This window comes from Vigna unguiculata, chromosome 10 (assembly GCF_004118075.2).
Source record: "Vigna unguiculata cultivar IT97K-499-35 chromosome 10, ASM411807v1, whole genome shotgun sequence".
Lineage (NCBI taxonomy): Eukaryota > Viridiplantae > Streptophyta > Magnoliopsida > Fabales > Fabaceae > Vigna > Vigna unguiculata.
In genome coordinates, this window is record NC_040288.1 from 34,356,575 (window position 1) to 34,382,594 (window position 26,020).

General features: G+C 36.2%; 4 protein-coding genes and 1 non-coding gene across 5 annotated transcripts; 2 read left to right on the plus strand and 3 right to left on the minus strand.

Moving 5' to 3' along the window:
- Positions 1-4,117: 4,117 nt before the first annotated feature.
- Positions 4,118-10,550, minus strand: LOC114165585. Its single transcript, XM_028050171.1, has 5 exons — positions 10,435-10,550; positions 8,063-9,527; positions 7,701-7,816; positions 5,231-6,815; positions 4,118-4,726 (listed from the first exon to the last, which is right to left on the minus strand). The coding sequence occupies exons 1-5, from the start codon at positions 10,548-10,550 to the stop codon at positions 4,118-4,120; spliced, it is 3,891 nt and encodes a 1,296-aa protein (XP_027905972.1).
- Positions 8,889-8,995, plus strand: LOC114167973. Its single transcript, XR_003600572.1, has one exon. It is a non-coding gene; the product is annotated as a small nucleolar RNA R71 (small nucleolar RNA).
- A 508-nt stretch (positions 10,551-11,058) lies between the features above and the next one.
- On the plus strand, positions 11,059-12,741 carry LOC114165586 (protein MAIN-LIKE 1-like). The gene is made up of 4 exons (XM_028050172.1): positions 11,059-11,076; positions 11,155-11,811; positions 11,899-12,486; positions 12,559-12,741. Exons 1-4 carry the CDS (start codon positions 11,059-11,061, stop codon positions 12,739-12,741), a joined length of 1,446 nt encoding a protein of 481 aa, XP_027905973.1.
- Positions 12,742-12,954: 213 nt separating this feature from the next.
- On the minus strand, positions 12,955-14,104 carry LOC114165587. Its single transcript, XM_028050173.1, has 3 exons — positions 13,490-14,104; positions 13,210-13,401; positions 12,955-13,119 (listed from the first exon to the last, which is right to left on the minus strand). Exons 1-3 carry the CDS (start codon positions 14,102-14,104, stop codon positions 12,955-12,957), a joined length of 972 nt encoding a protein of 323 aa, XP_027905974.1.
- Positions 14,105-17,763: 3,659 nt separating this feature from the next.
- LOC114167231 (protein REVEILLE 5-like) lies at positions 17,764-24,020 on the minus strand. The gene is made up of 8 exons (XM_028052249.1): positions 23,621-24,020; positions 22,336-22,393; positions 21,603-21,726; positions 21,329-21,505; positions 21,083-21,217; positions 19,429-19,538; positions 19,256-19,315; positions 17,764-18,387 (listed from the first exon to the last, which is right to left on the minus strand). The coding sequence occupies exons 1-8, from the start codon at positions 23,851-23,853 to the stop codon at positions 18,289-18,291; spliced, it is 996 nt and encodes a 331-aa protein (XP_027908050.1). The 5' UTR covers positions 23,854-24,020; the 3' UTR covers positions 17,764-18,288.
- Positions 24,021-26,020: the final 2,000 nt, after the last annotated feature.

The following is a 26,020-nucleotide window of genomic DNA, read 5'->3' on the forward strand; positions in this document are numbered from 1 at the left end:
TCTTGCTTTCTCCTTTGCTCCTCCTAAATTCTTTCCTTTATCTACTCCATTGTACCTGAAATTCACCAAAACAGGGATCAAGTGACTTCTTTTCAACAAAAAGAACTTGGAAGCTCATTCTACTCTAAGTTTAAGGAGAATTAATCATGATACAAATACAAATTGAGAATATAAGTGCCCTCATTTCATATGAAAATTACTCATTTTAGGCACTTATCAACTCCCCCCAACCTAGCATTTTGCTTGTCCTCAAGCAAAGTAACAAAATCAACAGCCATTCAAAACTAAAACTGAAATTGGTTATTGAGAAATCATTTTCACAGTTCCTGTCCAGACAACTTTTACATTCCAAACCACAGATTCAAAATCAGAAGCAAATGGTGAGTCCAATTATCAAACAGCAGTAGGATAAGAGTGCAGCCAATTTTTCAGGAAAACTAATTGTAAGAACTAGTGATTATAACCAAGGAAATTCTCTCTTAAGTCTCACAGGCATGTGTCTCTTCTCATTTTCCACTGAATTTCAACTAATCAAAATTGCTAGTCATTTTCAATCCAACCACAAACACACAATCAGCATGGATCTTAAGGTCTTTTCAAGGTTGTAATGAGGCTAGGCTTTCAAGAATAATGGTTTTTCAAGATCACAAAAAGCACAACTGTAGAAAAGAGAGCATAACTACAATTCAAACCCAATTCTACTCTCCATTCCTCACAATTCAGACCTCAATACACCAAGTTTCTTTTTCATTCATAATTCACTCTTATTTCCTTTTTTTTTTTTTTTTTTTGAGTAAATATATACATTCCTACACAATACTAGAGAGTAAATTATGATACTCAGCCCTTTTCTTCCTTAAGTTCAATTCTACCAACCAATTACCCTTACAATTGAAAAATACACCTATGCTCTTTATCCCTAAGTGTGCAAAGGGAAAGGATAATAATTCAAGTTAAGGTTAAGGTGCATAATTCAAACAATTAGGCTCAAATGGGCTATCAACAAAGGATGATTATTTACAGGTTGACTATTTGGCACTGAGTTATAAATTCAACAAAATTGCCTTAATCATTTCCATGCTTTAAATGTGATGTTATTAAATGAAAACTCAAGCAATATCAATTTGTTAACAAACAGTGGAAACACTCAAACTGTTTAAGGATTCACACACTCACTGGGTTTTCTGGTTTATTTCCTTGGTATCTCACTTGTTGTTACAACTGATTATCTTGACTAACTATGCAGCACTAATATCCTAATTTTGTTTAATTATGAATTCAACCAAAATTTCCCTTTTTCACCTCTGTGTTCAGTTCACTCAGTTGTTCTAGACTCAAGATACTTACTGAAATCAGATTTCTTTTTAACCAATTTTCTCAAGAAAGATTTTCAAAGTGATTCCCAAAAAGTTTTAGCTGTTTCTAAGGATTATACAAAATACTAAGCCAAAAAGTAAAATTAAACAGTTAAGCAACTAGAAAATATAACAAACAACTAAAGCAAAATAGTAGTAATTACATAAATACTGCAAAATACTAAAATAAAAAGACAATGAAACCGTATTTATAGAGTTCGAAGGGTGGAATGATGATGTGGATCAATCTCCTCCAAAATCAATCTCATCCTCAATGTTTGCTCCATCTGCGTCAGCAGCTCCTGATGGTCCCTCACCTGCAACAGGTCCACCTCCCCCTGGGAAAATAGGACTGTCCCCAGGCCAATGTAGATAAGTGAAAAAATCTGGTGGAGTCATGCCTGGGTATGGTCCGCGGACATTGTGATAGAGGTACTCCTGAAGGTGGAGTTGTCCTCTATGAATGGAAGCATTTTGCTGGTGAGTGTGCTCCATCTGCAACCTCAGATATCTCATCTGCTCAAGCAACTCATTATTCATGTTGAGTTGAGGTTGCTGTGTGGGCCCTGTTTGCTGTTCTTCCATTGCTGGTTGTTCTGCAGCTGGTTGATCTTCAGCTTGTTGGTCCAGCTGGGGCTCTTCTTGCTGCTCCAAGTCCTCTGGATGAGTACAAAAATGTTCAATGAATCTCTTGGTAATTGCATGTCTTATCTTCTCAGTTAGGTCTACCTCCACCCCTTGTTCCTGGCAAAGAGCTGTGATCAAGGCCGGAAAACCCAAAGCACCTTTGGCCTTGTCATTCCTACTGTTGACTTCGTATCTCACAAATTTATGGATCTCTTCAGATATAATCGTAGCGATGTCAACAGTGAGATCCTCCCTCATTATGCAATAAAGGAGATGACATCTAGGCACGTTCAAGTCTGACACATGACCAATAGGCACTATGTTTGCAAGTAAAAATGTGGTCCAGACTTGGGCCAAGGTTTTCATATCCCCTCTTAGAATTCTGAGAGGATTTCCAGTGGGTCCGACCTGATAGGATCGATTTGCAGCGCATATAAGGAGGGCCACTTCATTTTCGTCATAAGGTTCATGACTCCTCCTTCTTGTTGTGAAGTCACAGCGTTGCCCTGGTTGTAAAGGTAGTGGGTTACTAAGAAACTCACTGATGGCTGCTCTATCATAGTTTATCCACCTCCCCCTAACTTTAGATCTTTTTTCACCAGGATTGTCCTCAGAGTAAGCATTTGCATAGAATTCCCTGACAATTTCTGGGTCAAATTTGGGAAGCGGGTCAGCCAATTTCATCCAGTTTCTCCTGATAAGGCCATTCAAGAAAGGATCATATTCATCTGGAAGTAGAACCACCTTTCTTTCCTTGATAAAGACCCAGTTCTTTATCTTTTCATAACGTTCTTCTCTTTCAGGGTCCCTAAAACGGTTGATTATTGGCCTTTCCGGAGAAGAGCTACTTGCACGTCTTCTCCTTTTCCCTTTATTGGTTTCAATAACGGGATGTTTAGCTGTTGTCTTCGTTCTAGCCATTGACCTGCAAGTATGAGAATTAACCCACCAAAAACATGACCAATTCAGCTTTCACAACTAAAAAAAAACAACCAATACGAAATTAAGTCACACATTTTGTCAAACAGCTTGAATGCACTCTTAAAATATGAAATTTTTGAATCAATTCGTGCATAAACAACCCACATTATTCTGTTACAGCATCAATTCATATTAAAACTCACAATATAACACAATATGCAGCAAACAGAACATGGGCACTCTCCTAGGGTTTGGAGCATACAAAACCGTGACTATGCTTGGTAAAAATGAAGAGAATGAGAAATAGAACTTACCTTGAAGTGAAATTAGCAGAAGGAGACAAAATTTGTGAGCTAAAATTGCAGAAAATTGAGTGAGTGAAGGCGCGCTCAAGCTGAGAAGGGCGAATTTTGGGCGAGAGTTGTGAGCAAGGGTTTGGGGAAAGAAAAGTGAGTGAATTCTGCCCCTGTCCCTCACTTAAACGCGAATTCTCGCTTAAGCGAGCCATTCTCGCTTAAGCGAGATGAGCGTGAGAGGAAAAATTAAAAAGTCTCGCCCAGGCGAGGCTTTGTCGCTCAAATCACCCCTGGTGCAGGGCATTCTCGCCCAAGCGAGCCTGTACTCGCTTAAGCGAGTATATCAGGAAAACTGGATGGCTCAGGTTCTGCATATCTCGCCCAGGCGAGACATGTTTAGCTTGGGCGAGATTTTGTGCAGTTTTGGAAAATTCTGATTTTGCCACTTTTCAGTTTTTGGTTCAACTTTCACACACTCAATTCATGATCCTTTCAATCCAATTAACTCATAAACACACACCAAACCATACTTCAATCAATCCTTTATCATTCCAAAAGGTTTCACATCAACAAACTCAAAATCAAGCTTATAAACTCAAATTTCATAACTTGGCCAAAACAAGGCAATTTTTAGCATTTGATGATCTCAATTCTGGCACCAAAACTCATTCTCATGCTTAATATACCAGTTTTGTTTGAAAACAACCAAAATTGCATGGTTTGCCTTATTGAGATGATTGGATGCTAAAATTCACCTTTTTACACACAAACATAGAACTTTAAATACAAACACATACTTACATACACAAACATATTTAATCACACAAGATGAAATTAAAGTGCAAAAACATAATTAAAACACTGGGTTGCCTCCCAGGAAGCGCTTGTTTAACGTCACGAGCTTGACGCCTGTTTCATTTAAGGTTCATCAAGTTGAATGATTGTGGCGAGCTTATCAATCTCACCACCAAGATAGGGCTTCAACCTTTGCCCGTTTACAACCCAGCTCCTTTTAGATTCAGGATCCTCTAGTTCAATGGCTCCATAAGGTCTCACATTCTTGACAAGAAATGGTCCTGACCACTTTGATTTTAGCTTTCCAGGGAATAGCCTCAACCTGGAATTGAATAATAACACTGATTGACCAGGATAAAATTCTCTTTTGAGAATTTTCTTGTCATGATAAGCTTTCATCTTTTCCTTGTAGAGCTTAGAGGACTCATAAGCGCTGAGTCTCATTTCTTCCAATTCTTGCAACTGTAATTTTCTCTTTTCTCCTGCTGCCTTTGGATCAAAATTCAAGAATTTCAAGGCCCAGAATGCCTTGTGCTCCAGTTCAACCGGTAAGTGACATGACTTACCATATACCAGCTGGAATGGGGATAAACCTGTGGGAGATTTATAAGCAGTTCTGTATGCCCAGAGTGCATCATCCAACTTCATTGACCAATCTTTTCTTGAAGATGCCACAGTCTTCTCTAGAATACGCTTGATTTCCCTGTTTGACACCTCCGCTTGTCCATTGGTCTGTGGATGATAAGGTGATGCAATTTTATGCCGCACTCCATAATGTTCTAAACATTTCTGAAGTTGAGCATTGCAAAAGTGTGAACCACCATCACTAATCAACACTCTTGGAGTACCAAACCTGCAAAAGATGTTCCGCTTGAGAAATTTGATTACGGTTTTGGCATCAGCCTTAGGAGCTGCTACTGCTTCAACCCACTTCGTCACATAATCAACTGCCACCAAAATGTATTCATTTGAGAAAGAAGATGGCAGTGGTCCCACAAAATCGATTCCCCAACAATCAAAAGCCTCAACCTCTAAAATGATATTCAGTGGCATTTCATGTCTTTTTGAAATTCCCCCTATTCTCTGACAGCTATTGCAGTGTTGCACATATTTGTGTGCGTCTTTGAATAAGGTGGGCCAATAAAATCCAGATTGGAGGACTTTTGCAGCTGTCCTCTCTCCATTAAAATGCCCTCCATATGGGGAACTATGACAGTGCCACAGAATGCTCTTTGCCTCATCATTGGATATACACCTTCTCAACAATTGATCAGCCCCAATTTTGAACAAATGAGGATCATCCCACACATATTGGTGTGCATCTCTCAGGAATTTCCTCTTCTGGTGCCAATTAAGATCTTCAGGTATAACCCCGGCAGCTTTGAAATTTGCCATGTCAGCAAACCATGGCCTTTCCTGCACCATCATCAATTTTTCATCAGGAAACTCCTCCTGCACCTCTGATTGAGTGTTGGTCACCTCAGTATTCACCAATCTAGACAAATGATCAGCTACAAAGTTTTCACTTCCCTTTTTGTCCTTAATCACCAAATCAAATTCCTGCAACAATAAGATCCATCTAATTAGTCTTGGTTTTGAATCAGATTTGGTTAACAAATATTTAATTGCAGCATGATCAGTATATACAGTGACAGATGAACCAATCAAATATGCTCTAAATTTTTCCAATGCATAAACTATAGCTAGCAATTCCTTTTCAGTTGTTGCATAATTAATTTGAGCTTCATTAAGGACTTTGCTAGCATAGTGTATAGCATGAAAAACTTTGGATTTTCTCTGTCCTAAAACTGCTCCTATGGCATAGTCACTTGCATCACACATTAATTCAAAGCCTAAATTCCAATCAGGAGCAATTATCACAGGAGCTGAAACCAATTTCTGTTTTAACAATTCAAATGCATGCAAACATTCAACATCAAAATTAAAAGGTGTATCCTTATTGAGCAGATTGCTGAGTGGTTTGGCAATTCTGGAGAAATCTTTGATGAATCGTCTGTAGAACCCAGCATGGCCTAGAAAACTCCTGATACCCTTTACGTTTTTGGGTGGTGGCAGCTTTTCAATGATCTCCACTTTAGCTTTATCAACTTCAATACCTTTGGCAGAGATTTTGTGACCCAGCACCACACCTTCAGTTACCATAAAATGGCACTTTTCCCAATTCAAAACCAGATTAGTATCAACACACCGCTTCAGTACAGTGTTTAAGTTTTCCAGGCATTGATCAAATGAAGCCCCAAATACAGAGAAGTCATCCATAAAGACTTCTATGCATTTTTCCACCAAGTCCGAAAAAATTGCAAGCATGCATCGTTGAAAGGTTGCTGGTGCGTTACACAATCCAAACGGCATTTTCCTGTAAGCAAACACACCAAAAGGACAAGTAAAAGCAGTTTTTTCTTGGTCTTCTGGATCCACTGCAATTTGATTATAACCAGAATATCCATCCAGAAAACAATAGAAAGCTTGCCCTGCTAACCTTTCTAGCATTTGATCCATGAAAGGTAAAGGAAAATGATCTTTCCTAGTGGCCTGATTTAATTTTCTATAATCTATACACATTCTCCAACCTGTGACTGTTCTAGTAGGAATTAATTCATTTTTATCATTACAAATAACAGTCATACCTCCTTTTTTTGGAACTACCTGGACCGGGCTGACCCAGGCACTGTCGGAGATTGGATAGATCATACCTGCATCAAGTAACTTCATTACTTCTTTCTTGACCACCTCTTTCATGGTTGGATTCAATCGCCGCTGAGGTTGTGCTACAGGCTTGTAGTCTTGCTCCATATGAATTCTGTGCATACAGTAGGATGGACTAATTCCTTTAAGATCAGATAAAGTCCAACCTATTGCACCCTCGTTGGCTTTAAGAACTGAAATCAGCTTTTCCTCTTCAGAAGCCGTTAAAGCACTACTGATCACCACTGGTTTGTTACCTCCATCTGCAAGAAAAACATATTTTAAATGAGGAGGTAATACCTTTAGCTCCAGCTTCTGACTTTCAGTTCTATTTTCTTGCTGCAATTTCTCAGGTTGTGTATCATTTGGTTCAATTTCTTTTGCTGAATTTAAATGTGTCATGTATTCATCAACTTCCTTTTCTTCATCTTCCTCCAGATCATCACAAGCACCAATTAAAGCTTTTTCTAATGGGCTTGCCTTTGTCAATTGCTTCCTGGATGACAGAAAAAGTTCATCTATCACATCCATCCTGAAGCATTGTTGCTTGTCCTTCGGGTGCTGCATTGCTTCAAATACATTAAAGTTGACTTCATCATCTTGCACTCTGACCTTCAATTTGCCATCATCAACATCAATAATGACTTTGGCCGTCTTCATGAAAGGTCTTCCCAGTATTAGAGGAACTTCAGTGTCTTCCTCAATATCCATTACTACAAAATCAACTGGGAACATGAATTTGTCAACCTTAACCAAGACATCCTCTGCCACACCATAGGGATACTTCATGGATCTGTCAGCTAGCTGTAATGTCATCCGTGTAGGCCTCACTTCCAGATCTCCTATTCTTTTTAGCATAGACAAAGGCATCAGATTTATACTGGCACCCAGATCAAGCAATGCCTTTCCCACTGGTAATGTCCCGATTGTAACTGGAATAGTGAAGCTCCCAGGGTCTTTAGATTTCTGAGGTAATGATTTCTGAATTATAGCACTACACCCTGCTTCTAGCTCCACTGTCTTTTCAGAAAATTTTCTTTTCTTTGTTAGGAGCTCTTTCATGAATTTTGCATATGTCGGCATCTGCTCCATAGCTTCCACAAAAGGAATGTTAATCTGCAGTCGCTTGAAAATGTCCATGAATCTTGCAAACTGCCTTTCCTTGTCTTTTTTGGAGGGATTTTGAGGGTATGGTAGGCTCTTCAACTGAGGCACCTGTTTCTCACCCTTCTCCCTCTTTTTCTCCTCACTTTTATTTTTTTCTTCCTTTTCTTCTTTTTTATTTACAAACTCTCTTTTATTTTTTTCTTCCTCTCCCTCATACTCATTCTTTTCATTCTCTCTCTCTTTTTCCTCCAACACCTCCTCCTCTACACCCAGGTTGTCTCCAATCCCTCTTCCCACAACTTTACCACTTCGGGTGGTAATAGATTTACAATGCTCCTTGGGATCAGTCTGTGTGTTGGCTGAAAATTGACTTGTCTGCTGATCTGATAATTGTTTCGCCAACTGTCCAACCTGTGTTTCGAGATTTCTGATTGAAGCTTCTGTATTCTTCTGATTAGTCAAAGAAGCTTGCATAAACTTTTCTAAAGTATCCTCCAGTTTAGATGTTCTGTCATGCACCGAAGGATAGTGTTGTTGCTGTTGTTGATAAGGAGGTTGTCTGTTTGAAGGACCAGCATCTTGCTTCCATCCAAAATTCTGATTTGGATTGTTTCTCCACCCCTGTGAAAAATTATTATTGTTGGAAAAATTACCTGGTCTTCCTTGGTTGCTCACATATTGAACTTCTCCTTGTGAGTTATTCTGATAAGAACAATGACCATTTGGATTATCTCCTCCACAGAAGTCACATCTCATGGGTTGTTGACTAGGAGAAGATTGCACAACTTGCAACTGCTCTGGTAATTTAGACATTTGCTTCGTCAATGCTTCAATCTGTTGAGTCAGAATCTTATTCTGAGCTAAGATCGCATCTGTAGTACTAAGATCAAGCACTCCCTTCCTCTGAACAGTCTGCCTATTATGCTGAGCTTGATGATCTGTGGATGCTAATGCCTCAATGATTCTTGTTGCTTGCTCCGCATCTACACTCATCATTGTTCCACCTGCTGCTGCATCTAATATCATCTTGGTGTCAGGCCTCAGACCATTACAGAATATGTTCAACTGAGCAATATCCTCAAATCCGTGATTTGGGCATTTCCTCAATAAGGAATTGAACCGCTCCCAGGCTTCACAGAATGGCTCATCTGGTCCTTGCCTAAACGTTGAAATATCAGCTTTGGCTTTGATGTAGCGAGACGGTGGAAAGAATCTGTTCAAAAATTTCTCCTCAACATCCTTCCAGCTGTTCAAACTCTGATTTGGATGTGACTTAAGCCATTCCTTTGCTTTACCTGCCAAAGAAAAAGGAAACAAACGCATGTATACATGCTCAAGATCTCCTTCTTGAAAGCCCATGGTTCCTATCAATTCATAGAATGTAGAGAGATGAGTGTATGGATCTTCATTATCCATTCCAGTGAATTGATGAGAACTGATCAAGCTGAGGAAAGCTGGCTTCATCTCCAGAGTTTTAGTGGTGGATGGTATTGCTATGCTAGAAAAATATCTTGGCCCTTGTTGCATAGCATAGTCTCCAAGTGTCTTCCTGGCTGGAGCTGGTCTTTGATTCTCCATGTTTTCTGATTGAGGTGTGATGGAAGTACTGGAAGATTCTTCCCTTGTCTTTCCTTGCTTCTTTTTGCTTTTGCCTCTGTTCCTTCTAGCTGTCTTTTCTATCTCCGGGTCAAATGCTAATTGATCTTCAGGAACCTGACCTCTTAAGAGCATAAATCAAACAGCTCAAGCAAGGATTAGTACAAAGGGAAAATTTAATAAGCTATCTAATAAAGAAAAATATATACAAAGCTGGATGAGATAACTAGAAATTTCAAAAGAACACCGTTCCCCGGCAACGGCGCCAAAAATACTTGTTATTCTCTTGGCAAGCGTACCAAAAGTCAACTGTAGTATAATGATTTGAAGTAAGAGTGTCGAACCCACGAGGAACGGATTCAGTTAAAATAACTAATTATCTCGATCAGCATATATATACAAAGATTTTAATTTGATTTGACATTAACTATTGCATAAAATTTATACAATAAAAGCGGAAAAGTTTAGAACAATACAGTAAAAGAAAATGGGATTGAATTTCATCTATCTCCCTTGTCTGTAATCTGGATGAATATAATATATAACATCTGAAAATACCAATATTGATGCACACTCAAAAATCATTTATACCGATCCCTCGCGTATAAAATTCATAAGATTAGTTTCCTGAATATTGATTCCTCACATATTCAACAAACTATCCAGCATTACGATCGAGTGTTAAAAGCAATTGATATATTGAGATCTATTCCTAGCATCACAGTATATCAAGTATCATTGTTCAAATCAGATTTTCAGAAATACTTTCCAGTCAGATCTAAAAATCAAAATCAAAACATCTATTGATCAAATAGAAGTAAGCATTAAGAGTAGAACAATAATACCAATACTGAGTAAAACAGAAATGCTATATATAAATATCACCAGATTACATCCAAGTTTGAGTGGATTACATTCAATCCCACGGAGAAGATTAGCCACTCATGGTAGCCAACATAATCCTATGAGCTAAGAAGAAGAAGAAAATGAGAACTGTGGTGCTCCTCTGGTATCAGCTCTGCAGCACGGACCTTTTCTCTCCCAAAATTCCAAGCTGATTTCGCAGTTCTGAACCTCCAAATATATATACCCACGAAGTCTCGCTCAAGCTACCAAAGTCTCGCTTGAGCGAGACAGCATTCTTCATCCTGAAGAAAGCCTCTCGCTTGGGCGAGATGTGCTGAAGCCAACATCTCGCTTAAGCGAGCAGAGTACTTCAAGCTGAAGAAAGGATCTCGCTTAGGCGAGAATGGCGGCCTCTGAACTCGCTTGGGCGAGAATGGCGGCAAAGGAGGGTCTCCACTGCACGAACTCTCGCTTAAGCGAGAGTTTGCGTCGCTTAAGCGAGAATGGCGGTTGTGGCTTTGGCTTAAGCGAGAGTTCTTAAATTTTGAGCGACCTTGACAGCATATTTTTCCAATTTTCTTCCTTTCTTGCTTTCTCCTTTGCTCCTCCTAAATTCTTTCCTTTCTCTACTCCATTGTACCTGAAATTCACCAAAACAGGGATCAAGTGACTTCTTTTCAACAAAAAGAACTTGGAAGCTCATTCTACTCTAAGTTTAAGGAGAATTAATCATGATACAAATACAAATTGAGAATATAAGTGCCCTCATTTCATATGAAAATTACTCATTTTAGGCACTTATCACACGCATGATATGGGATGGCCAGGTGAGTAAGAAGTTTTTATATAGGTTTAATTTTTTGTTGTTGTTAAGTATTTTTATTGTTGTTTGTTTCTTCTGATAGGATCGAGTTGTGAAAGTGGTCTCCCATATTAAAAAAGTTAAGAAATTAGGACGTCCTCACCCTGCTGTTGCACCTTTTGTGTTAGCTTCGGGATTATCGCCTTTGTGCGACATATTATATGAATATATCGACCTTGGGTTAGTATTGGGTTTCGTGGAGAGATGGCATCCCGAGACTAACAGTTTTCATTTACCCATTGGGGAGATGACCATCACTTTGGATGACGTATCGTCACTTCTCCATCTTTCCATCAGTGGAAACTTTTGCTCCACTGAAAATCTGGAATATGAAGATTCTGTTCAGATTTTGACGACACTTCTCGGTGTTGACCGGGCCATGGCATGTGTGGAGCTGAATCAAAGTCGGGGTGCACAGGTCCGACTGAGCTGGTTGAGAGACTTGTATCACAGCTGTTGTGAAAACGAGCTATGGGAGTTTGCTGCACGTGCATATCTTTTGCACCTTGTAGGGTGCACCATATTTGCTAACAAAAGCGCCACGTATGTTCGTACACATTATCTGGACCTATTTAGAGATCTTTCCACATGTCGTACATATGGTTGGGGAGTTGGTGCTCTTGTCCACTTATATGAGCAGCTAGGAGATGCCAGCTTTGCAAATACAAAGCAATTAGCTGGATATCTACCTCTTCTGCAGGTACCCATTTATATAACATTTTATTCTTTATTTCACTTGTTTTTAGTTTTATATGATAATGGTTAAATGAAATATTATTTGATACAGGCTTGGATATACGAGCACTTCCCTACATTGGGAAGGAAGGAAGTACGGGATACATATGTGGAGACCGAACCCCGTGCTCTACGTTATGTCACTGGACGCGCCATTTCCGCTATAGCTGATGTTAGAGTCCAGTTGGATGGCTTGACATATGATGGGATGATTTGGAACCCATATGTAGCACACAGAGCTGCACGACAACTGGTAACACATAGCATGTTTTCTGGCTTCCTGAGGGTTGGGACCGTCGTACAACGTCATTTGCCTGAGCGTGTGTTACGACAATTTGGGTTCATCCAGCCTATTCCACGACCGCCTAGTTCGCTTCCCATGATGGACTTTGAGGCTATTGATGATCGGTGGAAAAAGCACGAGCAGTTTGTTGTACATCAAGTGGTCCAAGCACCAGCTCCCTTTTCATGTTCGGATGGATATTTGCAGTGGTTTAGGAGAGTCTCCCATCCATACATTTTACGTGGAGCTGAGGCCGATCGACCTAGCCTTGTGCTTGTGCCCCGACTTCGTCGGAATTTGCCAGATGACATAACAGTTCAGAGGACGTCACCGTCATCATCTTCCAGTGGTTTATTGGTATGTCACACATTTAGTTGTTAATATTATTAGTAACTATTAATATTTGACATTAACTTGTTATTATGACAGGGTCTCGTTAAACGCATTGTAGGTAGTCTTCAGCGCATGATAGACTGCAGAGATGTTACTGAGGGCACAGTTGCCTGGGATCGCACTCATGAGTTATTGCAGATGGCTCAAGATGGACTTGAAGAGGAAGAGACTAGAGGAGGATGTAGAGTTCGAGGTCGACGACCATCTACGTCTGGATAGTTGATTTATTTGTATTTGATGTTAGAGTTGACATTTGTATTGGATTTTATGTTAAAATATTTCATCTATATATCGTATTTTATATTAAGTTATTTAATGTTAGCAATGAGGCCAAAATATATTCGTCCCTTGGCCAAAGGAGTTAGAATTTTATATATTGGTAAAATGATTACAAACAACAACAGTGAAATACTTAAATACAATCAACAAATATCAGTCTTCCATGAGATCTACATAACTACGATCCACTATGTGTAAATCTAGGAATGCTTGCATCCTATCTCTATAAAATGATGCCCACCCTTTTGCCTTTGGGTAACAATTGCTAGATGATATGATATCCACTGTCGGTAATGGACAGCCTTCTTGTAGACGAACCTGTAAATACGCAATTAGTCAATAGAGAAATAAAGTTATTTATAAAAATAATATATATATATATATATATATATATATAAACATATATACCTGAACAAAATGAGAATTGTAAACATGTCCGATACAAATTAGTCGATGTTGACTTTGCGAAGTAGGTGGGGATGTACGAAGTGGGAATATAGTCAAATTCTGAACTGATGACAAGCACACGAGGATTACATTATACCGATTAGCAATCGCATACCCCATGTCTGGTATAGTCATCCACTTGTCTCGATTGGCCTGTATATAATTAATTACATTATAATAAAACTAAATCAAAAAAAATTTGTAACACATAAATTTCAACAGTGTTGCATAGAAGTTATACCCCCGATGGTGATTGAACTAGCAAAGACTTTCTCAGTTCTTCCAGACGATCATAGCCTCCAACTAACGTTGCATATTCATCTCGCCATTGGCTAAGTTCTTTGTATAGATCATGTCTGATTAGAGGCCACGACTCCTCACCCATACCCAACAATGCAGCAATGCATCTATATCCACAATGACCGTCCGCCACAACATCGACAACATCGACTATATAAGGATGAAAAGCAGGATTGAACTGTTCTAGCATGGGTATTACTTTCTCTTCAATGACACGTTTGCTCTTCACCTTGTTATCTGTTTTTGCAACAATTGTGTCTTGTGTTGAGGACTCTATGAAGGCGTCCACATGCTCAAAATAGGAGGGATCACGTTTGGTTGACTTCTTTGATCTATGACTCTTAGCTGCACCTTTCGTCTTAACTTTACTCGGTGGTGGTAACATCGATGTCATGGAAGGGCTAACTATGTCAACTAACTTATGTTTTATGGTCACTTTTCCTGCAATATCAACTTGTTTGAAAAGATTAAGCAGTAGATCAACCTCCCTCTGAATAGATAATTGCCCTTCAGATTGTGAAGACGAGACATTGGAGAAGCTCAACCTAGTCCACATGACATGAATTTCTTGGAGAGGAATAATCCCAGGATCATATCGTGCTAATTCACACGCACATGGTAGACCATAAATTTGTCTGAGAATGCAGCCACAACGACTAGTATCGAATCCAATCTTTTTTACTCTTTCCAACTCTGGAGCAAGGAGTTCTAAGGCACATCTAGAAATATTTCCCACTAATCTTCTATAACTCAATGCCTTGAAAGAGTCACTGATCAGATTTATACTTCTTTCAAAAGACGCTTTAATTTCGTTATGTTGCAAGATAATGACGTTGTGAATGCCATCCCAACACGAACAAAGGTCTCCCATACTACTGCCAAGAACTTTCTTCAGACTCCAGTGAGCAGACTCAACCCTAGTACAATTTATACAAGGAAATCAAATAAACCATTAACAAATAATTTTAATTAATACCAAAATGCAAATATACCTGTTTGATGTTGTATTCCCCAAATGCATAACTTTGTTCGTCCATGCCTTCACAAAGAATTTCTTGTAAGGAATGATCCACGAGTCCTTAACATATTCAAAGAATATAGGCCACGGCTGGCAAACAAGCTCAAGACGATGAACACACTCCTTAAACTTTAATTCATCTTCACAGTCCATGACATTCTCCCACGCTTGAAGTACAACATCCCATGCGTCAACAGAATTGACTAACATTTTGCACTTTGCCTGCACATTTTTTTGAATGTGGAAACGGCATAGAAGATGATAACACTCAGGGAACACAATGCCAATAGCATTCATTAGAGCAAGATCCCTATCAGTTACAATTACTTGTGGACCACCCTCGCACGTCATAAACAGACCTCTAAGCCTTTCAAGAGCCCAAATGAAATTATTTTGCTTCTCACTAGATAAAAATGCAAAAGCGGCTGAGAAAGTTAATCCTGTTGAGGTCACACCAACAATCTCAAGTAATGGCAACCGATATTTGTTGGTTTTATAGGTACTATCCATTAAGAACACAATATTGAATGAATTTAACAACTTGACAGCATCAGGATGGGTCCAGAACAAATCGCTAACCACATCAGATTCATCAACACATCTACTAAAATGGATGTAGTGATCACGTTCCAACATCAACATTAACTGTTGTAACTCAGTTCTAGAACCTCTTATTGAGCGTTTGTACCTATATCTTGCATTATACACTTGCTTCATGGTTGTAACATTAAACTCATCTTTTTCTTTCAGGGTGAGAAGTATATTTGCAGGTTTGACTTGACTTTTAGTCATATCAACAAGCAATGAGTGTTCAGTAGACTTCAACCTACCAGCATAGGGGTGACCAACTAGAGTACATGACACATCGTGATTATGGTAACCACATTTTACGTTCAACACCCATCCCTCCCCTTGAGAGATGGGTCTCCCTCTCAATCTAAATGGACAATCACATTTTCTTGTCCCAGATAGACTCGGTTCTGCATCAGACTTGTATTTTCTATATTTTCCACCTCTTTCACAACCTAATAATACATGGGTTTTTCTTCCTGGTTGTCCATTATATTTATCTGATCTTAAAATAATGACAACAAATCCAAGATTATAAGCAACCCCTCTAACCCACTTAATCAAATCTTCACGTGTTGGGAAAATATCATCGGTTGTAAAATGAGATGTATAATCTTGTTCGCAGATATCATGAACAAAATCAGAAAAGTCTGACATGAGACTACAATTTACTTGAGAATCCGCTTGAGAATCCAAAAAACTCAAATAACTAAATTCATGATCTTCCATGATGAACTATAATAAAAATAAAGTATTTTAATACGTAAATTACTCACATAAGAATATTAAAAAACAATGCAATTAAAAGAAATGCATAAAGAATGAAAGACGAATCACATAAGAGAAAAACAGTGAATGCAACACCTATCAAAATTGGAAAACTGATTACATGCTCATATTCATAACTCATTGCATAATTTAGGTTATAATTAATTGCATAATTTAGGTTACAAAATTCACCCGTCATACAGTATAAATTCACTCACATTAAAAATTCACCAATAACACAACATACAAATTCACCAATAACACAACATACGTGTATCAACATTCAATACAGTTTCCATTTCATATATTTCTCAAAAGGATTCGCAAACGGCATACACTTTCCATATCAAATCCATTTCAAAAATTTGTGAAAAAGATTCCTCTCTTAAATTAACAACTTAGAGCATCCCACAACGAACATGTAAAACGGATTACACAATCCGTTTCAGAGTATAATGAAACGGATTGTGTAATCCGTTTCATAAAAAAATTTGCAAATTTTTTTATGAAACGGATTACACAATCCGTTTCACAAAAAAATTTACAAAACTTTTAATGAAACGGAATACAGATTCTGTTTCATAGGTTTATGAAACGGATTCTGTATTCCATTTCGCATACATTATGATTCTTTTGTATTTCACATAAGCAAGCAAACAGAAAAATAAAGTTCAACCTGGCTAAGGTGAAAACTACAGAGAAGAGAAGATAACGCACTTCCTTGCAACCACCTTCCTTCAACCTTCCATTACAAGATGAACAAAAGGCAACAAAACGCTAAGTAAATACAGTGAGTGAAGAAAGTAAAGAAACTGAGTGATACAAACCAGGGATCAGGGACCACGAACCACACAGAATGAAGGAATGAAATTAAATCTTTTCGGAAGCAGGACCACCAACACAGAGAATGAGAGAAAAATCTTAAATGAATTTCTGGCAAAATGAAATGCAGCGAACAAATAACGTTTGAGGGTGCAGGAGTTGGTGACGCAGTAAATGAAATTTACTGCGTCCAACGCACTTTCACCCACTCTTAATTAATAAGGGTATAACAGTACTTTTGGGGGGTACAGAAGAATTCTTTAGGGTGCAGGGAGAAGCCCCCTAAGGAGTTCTTTCACTTTCATAACTCATTATAATGATACTAATGTTTTCGCTCAAATTTAATATATTAAAATCATGCTTACAATGAAGTAGGTTATACTAAGGTGTTCTTTTAATCGAGAAAACAAATTTGATTGAAAAGTTAATATTAATTTATGGACTAAATATATTGTACTCGTTAATTTTATATGCAAAAGTAAAAATTAGAATTCATGTCGATCTCAAATTAAAAATTCCAAATTTTAATGCATTCTCAAATCTTTCAAATTCTAAATATAAATAAATATAATTTCTTTAATTCAATGATATTAATTTTTTTACCGTGTTTCAAACTAGATTTAAATTAAACAATATAAATTATAAGTATAAATTATAACTCAAATATCAGTGTCAACAATATTTAACGAAAGACTTATATCAAATTTTAATCCTTAAGTTTCAACTTACTCATTATTCTTCTTAGTATGAGATTCATAAACACCACAAATACAATAATTGTCTCCACATCAGATGAAGTGATCGCATTAAAAATAAATTAATCTTGATATATGTTTCAAGATCATATCAAGTCATCCATTACGATTTAAAAAACTATTTTAAATAAAAAAAATCTTATTTTTTTCATCCAAAATGTAAATCCAAACTTCAAAAAATCATCACGTGAGCAAAAACTGTTTGAATTTCTGAATGAAAAAGTTGGTGTAACCAGATAGGTAGCAAGAGAGGTTTTATAATAATATATATACACGCATGAAAGGAGAGAAACTTATCTACACTGTTTTATTGCTTTATATATATACAAGGCAAACGATTGCCCCTAATTCCTAACACTGCTCTTAAATATTAAATGCTAATTCAAAGCTTCGCAGCATAACACAAAAACACTCAGACTGTACAGTAAAGCCTCCACAAGTGACCTAACAGGACTCTCATTGTCCTACACTCCAAGGACAACCATCTTCAAAACATATACAAAACACCACCATATCTACCATCTATCACTGCCAGAAACAAACAAAACCTCAAACCAAAAGTTATACATACATATAAGTATATATGTATGTATATATTTATATATGTACGTCTTATATACATATGCAAGCATTAAGAAGCTACACTTCCTTTTACCAAAAACCTTGTCTTTTTTAACCTTCTCGCTCCCTCTTTATGTGCATTCTTCAGTAGATAGATTCAAAACACTCTTCAGTGAAAAACCACTCTCCACATCCTTATGCAGACAGAATAAAACACTCTTCAGTGAAAAACCACTCTCCACATCCTTATGCAGACAGAATAGCACTCTCGGATTTAGTAGTGCTGCAAATATTAACATGCTTCGATTCATCAGAGTCGGTATCATATGATGAAAGCAGCCTTTTCTGCATTATTAAAAAATAATTTGTCAGTAGACCATGAAGAAGTGCATGTTATGGAAAGTAAAATAAAATAAATGAAGCTAGGACTAGGACTTTGTCAAGCAGAATAATAATAAGACAACACTTGCATTTGCATGTCTGTGAATTCGGAACAAACAGAATAAGAATATGATGCGGCAGAATATCCGTGCATGCAATTCAAAATAAATAAATGCATAAAATAGCTTTTCTAAACTTCATACGTGTGTGAAAATAGTCATCTGCAATGAGTGTCATCATTGATTTTATATATTCTATCGAATCTATTAGGACGGGTTTTTCATGAAGACTTCTAAGGAAAAAAAAGACTAAAGATGAAATTAACTTATCCATAAGTTAAATTTAGATTATATATAAACTAATTAGCAGAAATTGTCTTGTATAACACTTCCTCAAAATTTTATTTTTAACTTCTGAATAAATTAATTTTGATTTATGGAAAAGTTAATTTAATTTATTTATTCTTTCTTTTCCTCTCCCAAAAATCCTTTAGGAGTAGCTCGTCTAAACATATCATGCTCCAGAAAATAAATTCAATTTTAAAATCACCCACACTGCTAAACAACAAACGTGCAGTGATAGAGCCAAAACTATAATCATCACAGACCTAGGGGCTTATTGAGGATTCCGGCAACAAAATATCAACATAGTGATATCAATTTATTTACTCGCTTAAAATAACCCCCCCATTTGAAAGCAATTTACATAAACTCACATCTTGGTTAAGTAGCATAATAAAAGCAAGCAACAAGAATTAAAAGATGACTTTGGCATCTAGCTAACGTGATGGGGTCAATAACTAAAAAATGCTAACTGTTGGAAACAAACTTACATGGTCCTCAAACTCTGGACTCATTAAATTGACCGAGAGATTTCTCATCAACAGCAATACCTGCAAAACAGAACAATATAAAATACTCAGGCACACAAACTACGACCATGAACCCAAAATTCTAGACCTTTACATCCCCCCACGATAAAGAGGAAAAGAAAATTATTAATTACCGTTTCTACATTTATTGGGTCCATCTGTCTTAGTTTCTGAAGGTGATTAGTCGAATTTGGATCAAAGACACTGCCAATGAAGCTGTAGACTTGAGCAAAATCTGGCATTACTGCATACACAAGTCAAACTTATCAACAAGTGCATGTATCATGAACATAGGAGTGAAACAATGCTAAACACTCGTAACAGCGGACATATAGCATAGCAAAACCTAACAAACTTAATAACATTAATACTGTTCATAAATATTTCTATTGTTGTGAAAATTGGAAAAAATTACAGTTGTTTATACACACTACTCACTTCAGAAATTATATTCTGAAAGGATAAAAATGCATATTATTCATTGTCAAAAGGTCCAGATGTGGTGGATATAATATACCTACTCTAGCCCAGCCCTACTTGTTTCTTGAAGCCCCAACAACATATGAAAATGCATACGTTGAATTAAGGGCCCAGGCCCAGCTTCAAATCTTTGGGTAGGAGTGGTACAGGGACAAAAAATAACAATTTTACTATCACTCCTACTGTCCCCTCAATATAGCAGCTCTAGAGCTCTATGTATAATCAAGTCACTTTCATGCTTTTGAACTGATTCTAAGGGTCTCTGGCTCTACTTGAACATGATTGAAGATAAACAAATGCAAAGTTCAAGCAATGTGTTATGTTAGCATAATTTTTAATTCCTTGAACTAAAAGCTTTAAGGAACGCCATGACATTCCTTGTGCAGCTTAATTAATTTTTCTTCTTGATCTTAGGTACATTTAAAGCTTATTTGGACGAAGTTTTCCATAACCTCTTCTAGGAAAAAAAAAAAAGAAAATTTGAAATCAAATTTTCCATAGCTAAAATTAGCTTATGCACGAGCTAATTTGTAGAAGTTCTCTTCTTTTATATAGCTTCTCTAAATTTTTATTTATAATTTGTGTTTGACCTAAAATTTTTTATGCATGAGTAAATTTGTAGAAGTTTTCTCTCTCATACAGCTTTTCTAAATTTTTATTTATAACTTGCTTATAAGCTAATTTTAACTTAAGAAAAAGGTAATTTCCTGTTTTTCTTCTTATTTTTCTATTCTAATAGGAGTTATGGAGAAACTCGTTCAAATAGGTCAGCTTCTTATCCATTAAGGTTGACCTAAAAATAACAGAATAATAATACTTCAAACTCCCACTTTTCTCCACTACTACTCCTGCTCATAGTTATACAATTGGCTACGAAACTACTAAAACTTTTGAGTACGATTGGACCTTAAAAATCTCGGCAACTTCTTTATCAAAGCATAACAAAGCTGAGATTCAGTGATGATATTCTAGATTTAGTGAAATAAGTCTATTCTAATTCTAATAGATAACAAGCTGATGCACAATTTCTTTTATTAGTTCACATGATACCTATAAATCAATCCACAACTAGATGAATAACTCTACTAGAGTTCGGACAAATACCTAAACAACAATCATCTCAGAAAGATGATCTTGTTACAATGAAAGTACAAGCTTCAGGACTTCTTTTTCTGTTTTAGTTCAATCAAAAACTCAAGAAGTGCCCCATTATCTAAAACTACAATCTCCAAGTTTTATGATAAGTTCCAGTTAAATATTTTGTGTGCCCACTTCCAGAAGTTGAAGTTAAAGAAAAAGTATTCTAACCTTTAATTGGCTTGCCCTGGCCACCTTGATTCATCTTTTTGCTACTTGGCCAAGTTGGAGGGGTGTTCTCATTACTACTGCTATAGCAACAGTTAAGAGGAATAGTTTGTGCCACTCCGGTCAAGCCCATGTCATCTAACAAACCAAAAAACTTTCCAGGTTAACAGAGCCTTCCTCAATGAAATACATATTTGAATAACAAAAAAAAATGTAAAACAAAACATTAGATTTCAGGACAAATAAAACCTTTAGTCACTTGTGGCACATTGACTGGTGGTTTAGCATTATAGTTCCAAGTCGACAAAGGCATGTTGGTAACTGGAGTTCCAAGAACAGATGAAGAATCCGAGCTATAAATATATGCAGGTTCAATGAAAGCAGATGGAGGTTGCAGTGGGCCCATAACTTGGGATACAGTAGGAGCTGATAAATTGCAAAAAAAAGAAAACGTGTTATTTAAAAATAGATTCAAGACAAAAACCAGCGAACATTAAACATGGTTGACATTGGTTATACTAACTGATTTTAGGAGCCTTTTGAGGGTATGGGTGAGTAGCTTTTCTCTTTGGTCGGGGAGGAGGAACATGTTCACTTGTTCCATTCTTCTGAACTTTTAGAAAATACTTCTGTGCATGACTCCTTATCTGCCAAATAGAATTTACATAGAATATTGAAGAAAGGATAGTTAACGGAACATGTAACAAATATCAGAGATTCGCTACAAGAAAATTGATGAAATAAACACCATAACATTATACAATACAAGATTATATAACTTTATGTCCTTTCTTTTCTTCTTAAGTACACATGCACCAAAGTAACAAATTACAAGTTAATGTCCTTAATCCCATCATCAACCCTTAGATTTTGAAGAAAAAGACATAATAAATTGCATTTAGTTATGATGCAACAAAATCTGACAAGAATTAAAATGACTTGCTAGTTAGAGAAGATATAAGAGCATAAAAAGCAATGGGAAGATCCAAACTCAGGTCAGAGCTTCAATTGACAGTCTTTTGGAATGATCATGTCTCCATTTACTCATCTACAATTCAAGTATGATATTCAGTTTTGAGACACTGAAAATTTCACTAAATAGCCAGTATTGAATAGAAAATCCAAGAATAATGTGAAATTGAACAAATTTATTGTTGAGAAGGTCAAGTTTCACTCCTTTTAAATACACACACTCAATCAGCTAGCATCCGCTAGTAACTTGTTCTTTGTTTTCCTTTGGCTTCTATAGTAATTACCTGGATAACAGTTTTTGAACCAACAAATGCTTCAATCTTTTTCCAGTCCCGATCAAATCTGAAATTAGTCAAGAAAAAGAATGAGAAATACAGAATAAAATAAGCAAAAATAAACAAATAACTTATAAACCATCCTATATACCGCTTTTGGCATGGGATCAACAAAACAAAAAAAATAACATTTTTACTTCAGGTGCATAGGTGATGTTAACCAGAAAACACGGAATTGCATTTCTTGGTGAGCACAATGCACACTTGCAAAATGGCAAAATACCAACCATATGGCTTTATGATCTTTGCCTATGCTTCTCTCTAAATGAACTGTGGAGTTTCTAAACCCTAATTCTTTCAATTCTAAACCTTCTAAAGAATTTGTATTCTATAAAAAAGCTGTGTACATGTAAATGTAATGATGTATGTTCAAAGTAGATAATTGAATGAAGATGTGAAAAAAAAAGTTTAGGCATACTAAGATGAGGTGTTCCCCTAGAACTTTATTCAATACACCAAGTATTGACAAACTGTTCTAACAATATATTGGCTTCCCTCCAAAAACATTCCACTACAGAATCATCACTCTGCCACTTGTCCCTGATTGGAAGGGGCAACCTATTGTTGAAAAAGTCTAAACAAAACACGGTGCAAATAAACCGTTAACCTGTGAAACAATAAATGCAATGGCTTAAGACCACTTTGTTTTCTGAACTAGTTCAAGTATGGGTGTTTTCAATATGATTAAATACAAAATGACAAAAAGTAGCAAGATTTAAATTCCTTCTCACTATAATACTGATAACCCACCCTACATGAACTACTCCGCACCCTACCAGAGTTGAAATTAAGCAAATAAGATCGATTTTACAATTACTGAAGAAAAACAAATAAGTTTAATTCTCCCGTGCAAAAAACTGTTCCTTTTAAACCTCATCTTCCTCAAAACTAAAAACCCAAATCATATTAGCAGATCATATTAGCGAAGTAGCAGCAACGAAACATTAAAATCATTAAAAAAAAGTAAATAATTTCGAAAACCCCAATTAAATAAACGAACCAAAAATACAACCCCAAACAAGTCCCAATACAGCCACCTATTCCTTATAAACTACTTAACTAATAAAAAACTCAATTCACCATTAACGAATCATCTAGAAACCACCAGAACAGCCAAATTCCCAAAAAGTCTAAAAGAATCACCAATCCTCCAATTCTTTGCCAGAGCTTAATTCACATCCCAGGAAATTCATTTCCATGAAAAATAAAAATAAAAATACAAAAACGGACTCACAATTGGAGAGCTTCTAGAAATTTGTCATGCTCCTGCTCGGTCCAGCTCTCCCTGGACTTGGTAATCGTGTAGGGTTTCCGGATCTTCTTATTTGGATCCTCCACGGCGGGGGCAGCGACTGGAGTCTGAGTCGGCGGCGGTGGCGGCGGAAGAGAATTCACGCCGGGAAGGGTCATATTGGAGGGATCGAAGAAGTAAAAGCCTTGGGCGGGGTTTGGGTTCACCGACACCATCAAGCAGACAAAAACAGTAACCTCAATTCGATTTCGTCACAAGTGTTTCGTGTTCCAAATCCTGTTTCGGTGTCTCCCAACAACTATGTATCTCTCACTCTGCGCGCTGTTCTCTTGTGTTCCGTTTCGTTCGTCCTCTCACGATTTTAGTCTCTGTAATCTCAAACTCCAACCAACCTTTTATATAGACCTCAAGAAGCAGAGGAAATTACTTTTCTGTCCTTAAACCCCTTCTGCGCCTGCGTAGTGAGTCACCACCCAGTGGCGGTTATCTTGTTATGCTGTTTGCATTTTTTTTTTTCTGGATACAATTTATTTGCCGATAAAAAATGTGTTTTCGTTTGGATGTGTTTTTTTTTTTCAGAAAATTAAATACAAAAAGTCTGTAAAACGAAATGCGTGAACATTATAAATTGGTAATGAAGGAAATATTTACACACGCATTTAAAAAATAAAAAAATTGCTAAAAGTTAATTAGTTGTCGTATGTGAATAATTTTTTAATTTAAAAAAAATTCAAATAATATCCATTTGTAGACGGTTATAGCTTTCATTAAGTGTACTTAGTGATACCGCTTCTTTATATTAATTAAGACGTAATTGTTGATGAACAAATAACAAACTCTTGTTCTCTTAATTCTAATTTATTATGATGTAATTGTCGATTATAATTCAGTTATGTGTTATTATTAATTAAAAGCAATTGTTAACCTTCTGTTTTAGGTACATTGAGTATTTTAATAAGATGGTATCACAAAGATTTTGAGATGATAAATCAATATAATTAAATGTTTAGATGGAGTTAATACGATAATTAATGTTTAAAGTGCAAGAGTGACGGAAGAATGAAGGGAAAAAGAACATAAGCGTAGCTTCAAAGGTCCTATGTTGACTTTTCTTGATGCTAAAATGATGTCTCCTTTTAGTACTTACAAAATCTAAAGTGATAAGATGAAAGGTCATGTGAATAATTGAAAATGGTGGCAATCATTGAAACTTAAGGTGAAAACAAGGGGTAACATAGCACACTAGATTTTGATAAGGATTAACTTTGGGTTTTGAATTCTTGGCTTAAAAAACAACTTATTTTATGTGATGATAGAATACTTTATATTATATTAAAGTTGGTGTTGAAGAAGGTAAACAAAAAGTTTTTAGGGTTTCTAGGATTGAAACGTGGAAGGTAAACACTTTTCCGAAGGCTACAAAATACGATGTCTATTTAGTATTTTTTAAATAAGCGTGAGTTTGGGTCTCGTGATCGTGATTATCATCATAGATAATGAGAATGCAAATGGAGTGTTACTAAAGTTACTTTCGTGTGGAAAATTCTGGCTTCATCCAGAACAAGAATCATGAATTCGTAAATACAAACACTATTATCCTATTTCTAGAAAAAAAATACAACAAAAGGAAAAAAAATATATTTACCTGCATAAACAATGTTTAAAAAAATAATGCAAAATAAATTTTTTAATGAGTAAAATTAGGACGGATAATGTGTTTTTATCCATTCCTTATCCCTTATTTGTCTCTCTAAAAAATAGTCGGAATGAAATTATCCCTATAAGACCTATTCTTAATGGGGGGTTTATAAATATTTATAATTCATTAATTTTGAATTTAAATATCTTATAATGCTAAAAAAGGGTTAAGATAGATAGACTTATCTTATAAGACCTATTCTCAAATAACAACGGATTACAGATATTTATAATTTATTAATCCTGAATTTAAATATCTTGTTTATGGATTTTTTAATTTATTATTTCTAAATTTAAATATCTTGTAATGCTAAAAAATAGTTAAGATAGACTTATCTCTATAAGACCTATTCTCAAATAACAACGGATTACGGATATTTATAATTGGTTAATCCTAGATTTAAGTATCTTAGTTATGGATATTTATAATTTATTATTTTTAAATTTAAATATCTTATAATGCTAAAAAAAGTAAGGATTGACTTATCCTGTAAGACCTATTCTCAAATAACAACGGATTTATGGATAACTATAATTTGTTAATCTTAAATATAAATATCTTATAACGATTAAAAGAAGAGTTAGGATAAACTTGTACATGTAAGACCTAACAGAATTGCTTACATTTATAACTTATTAATCTTAAATTTAAATATCTTATAATGCTAAAACATCTGTGAAAGA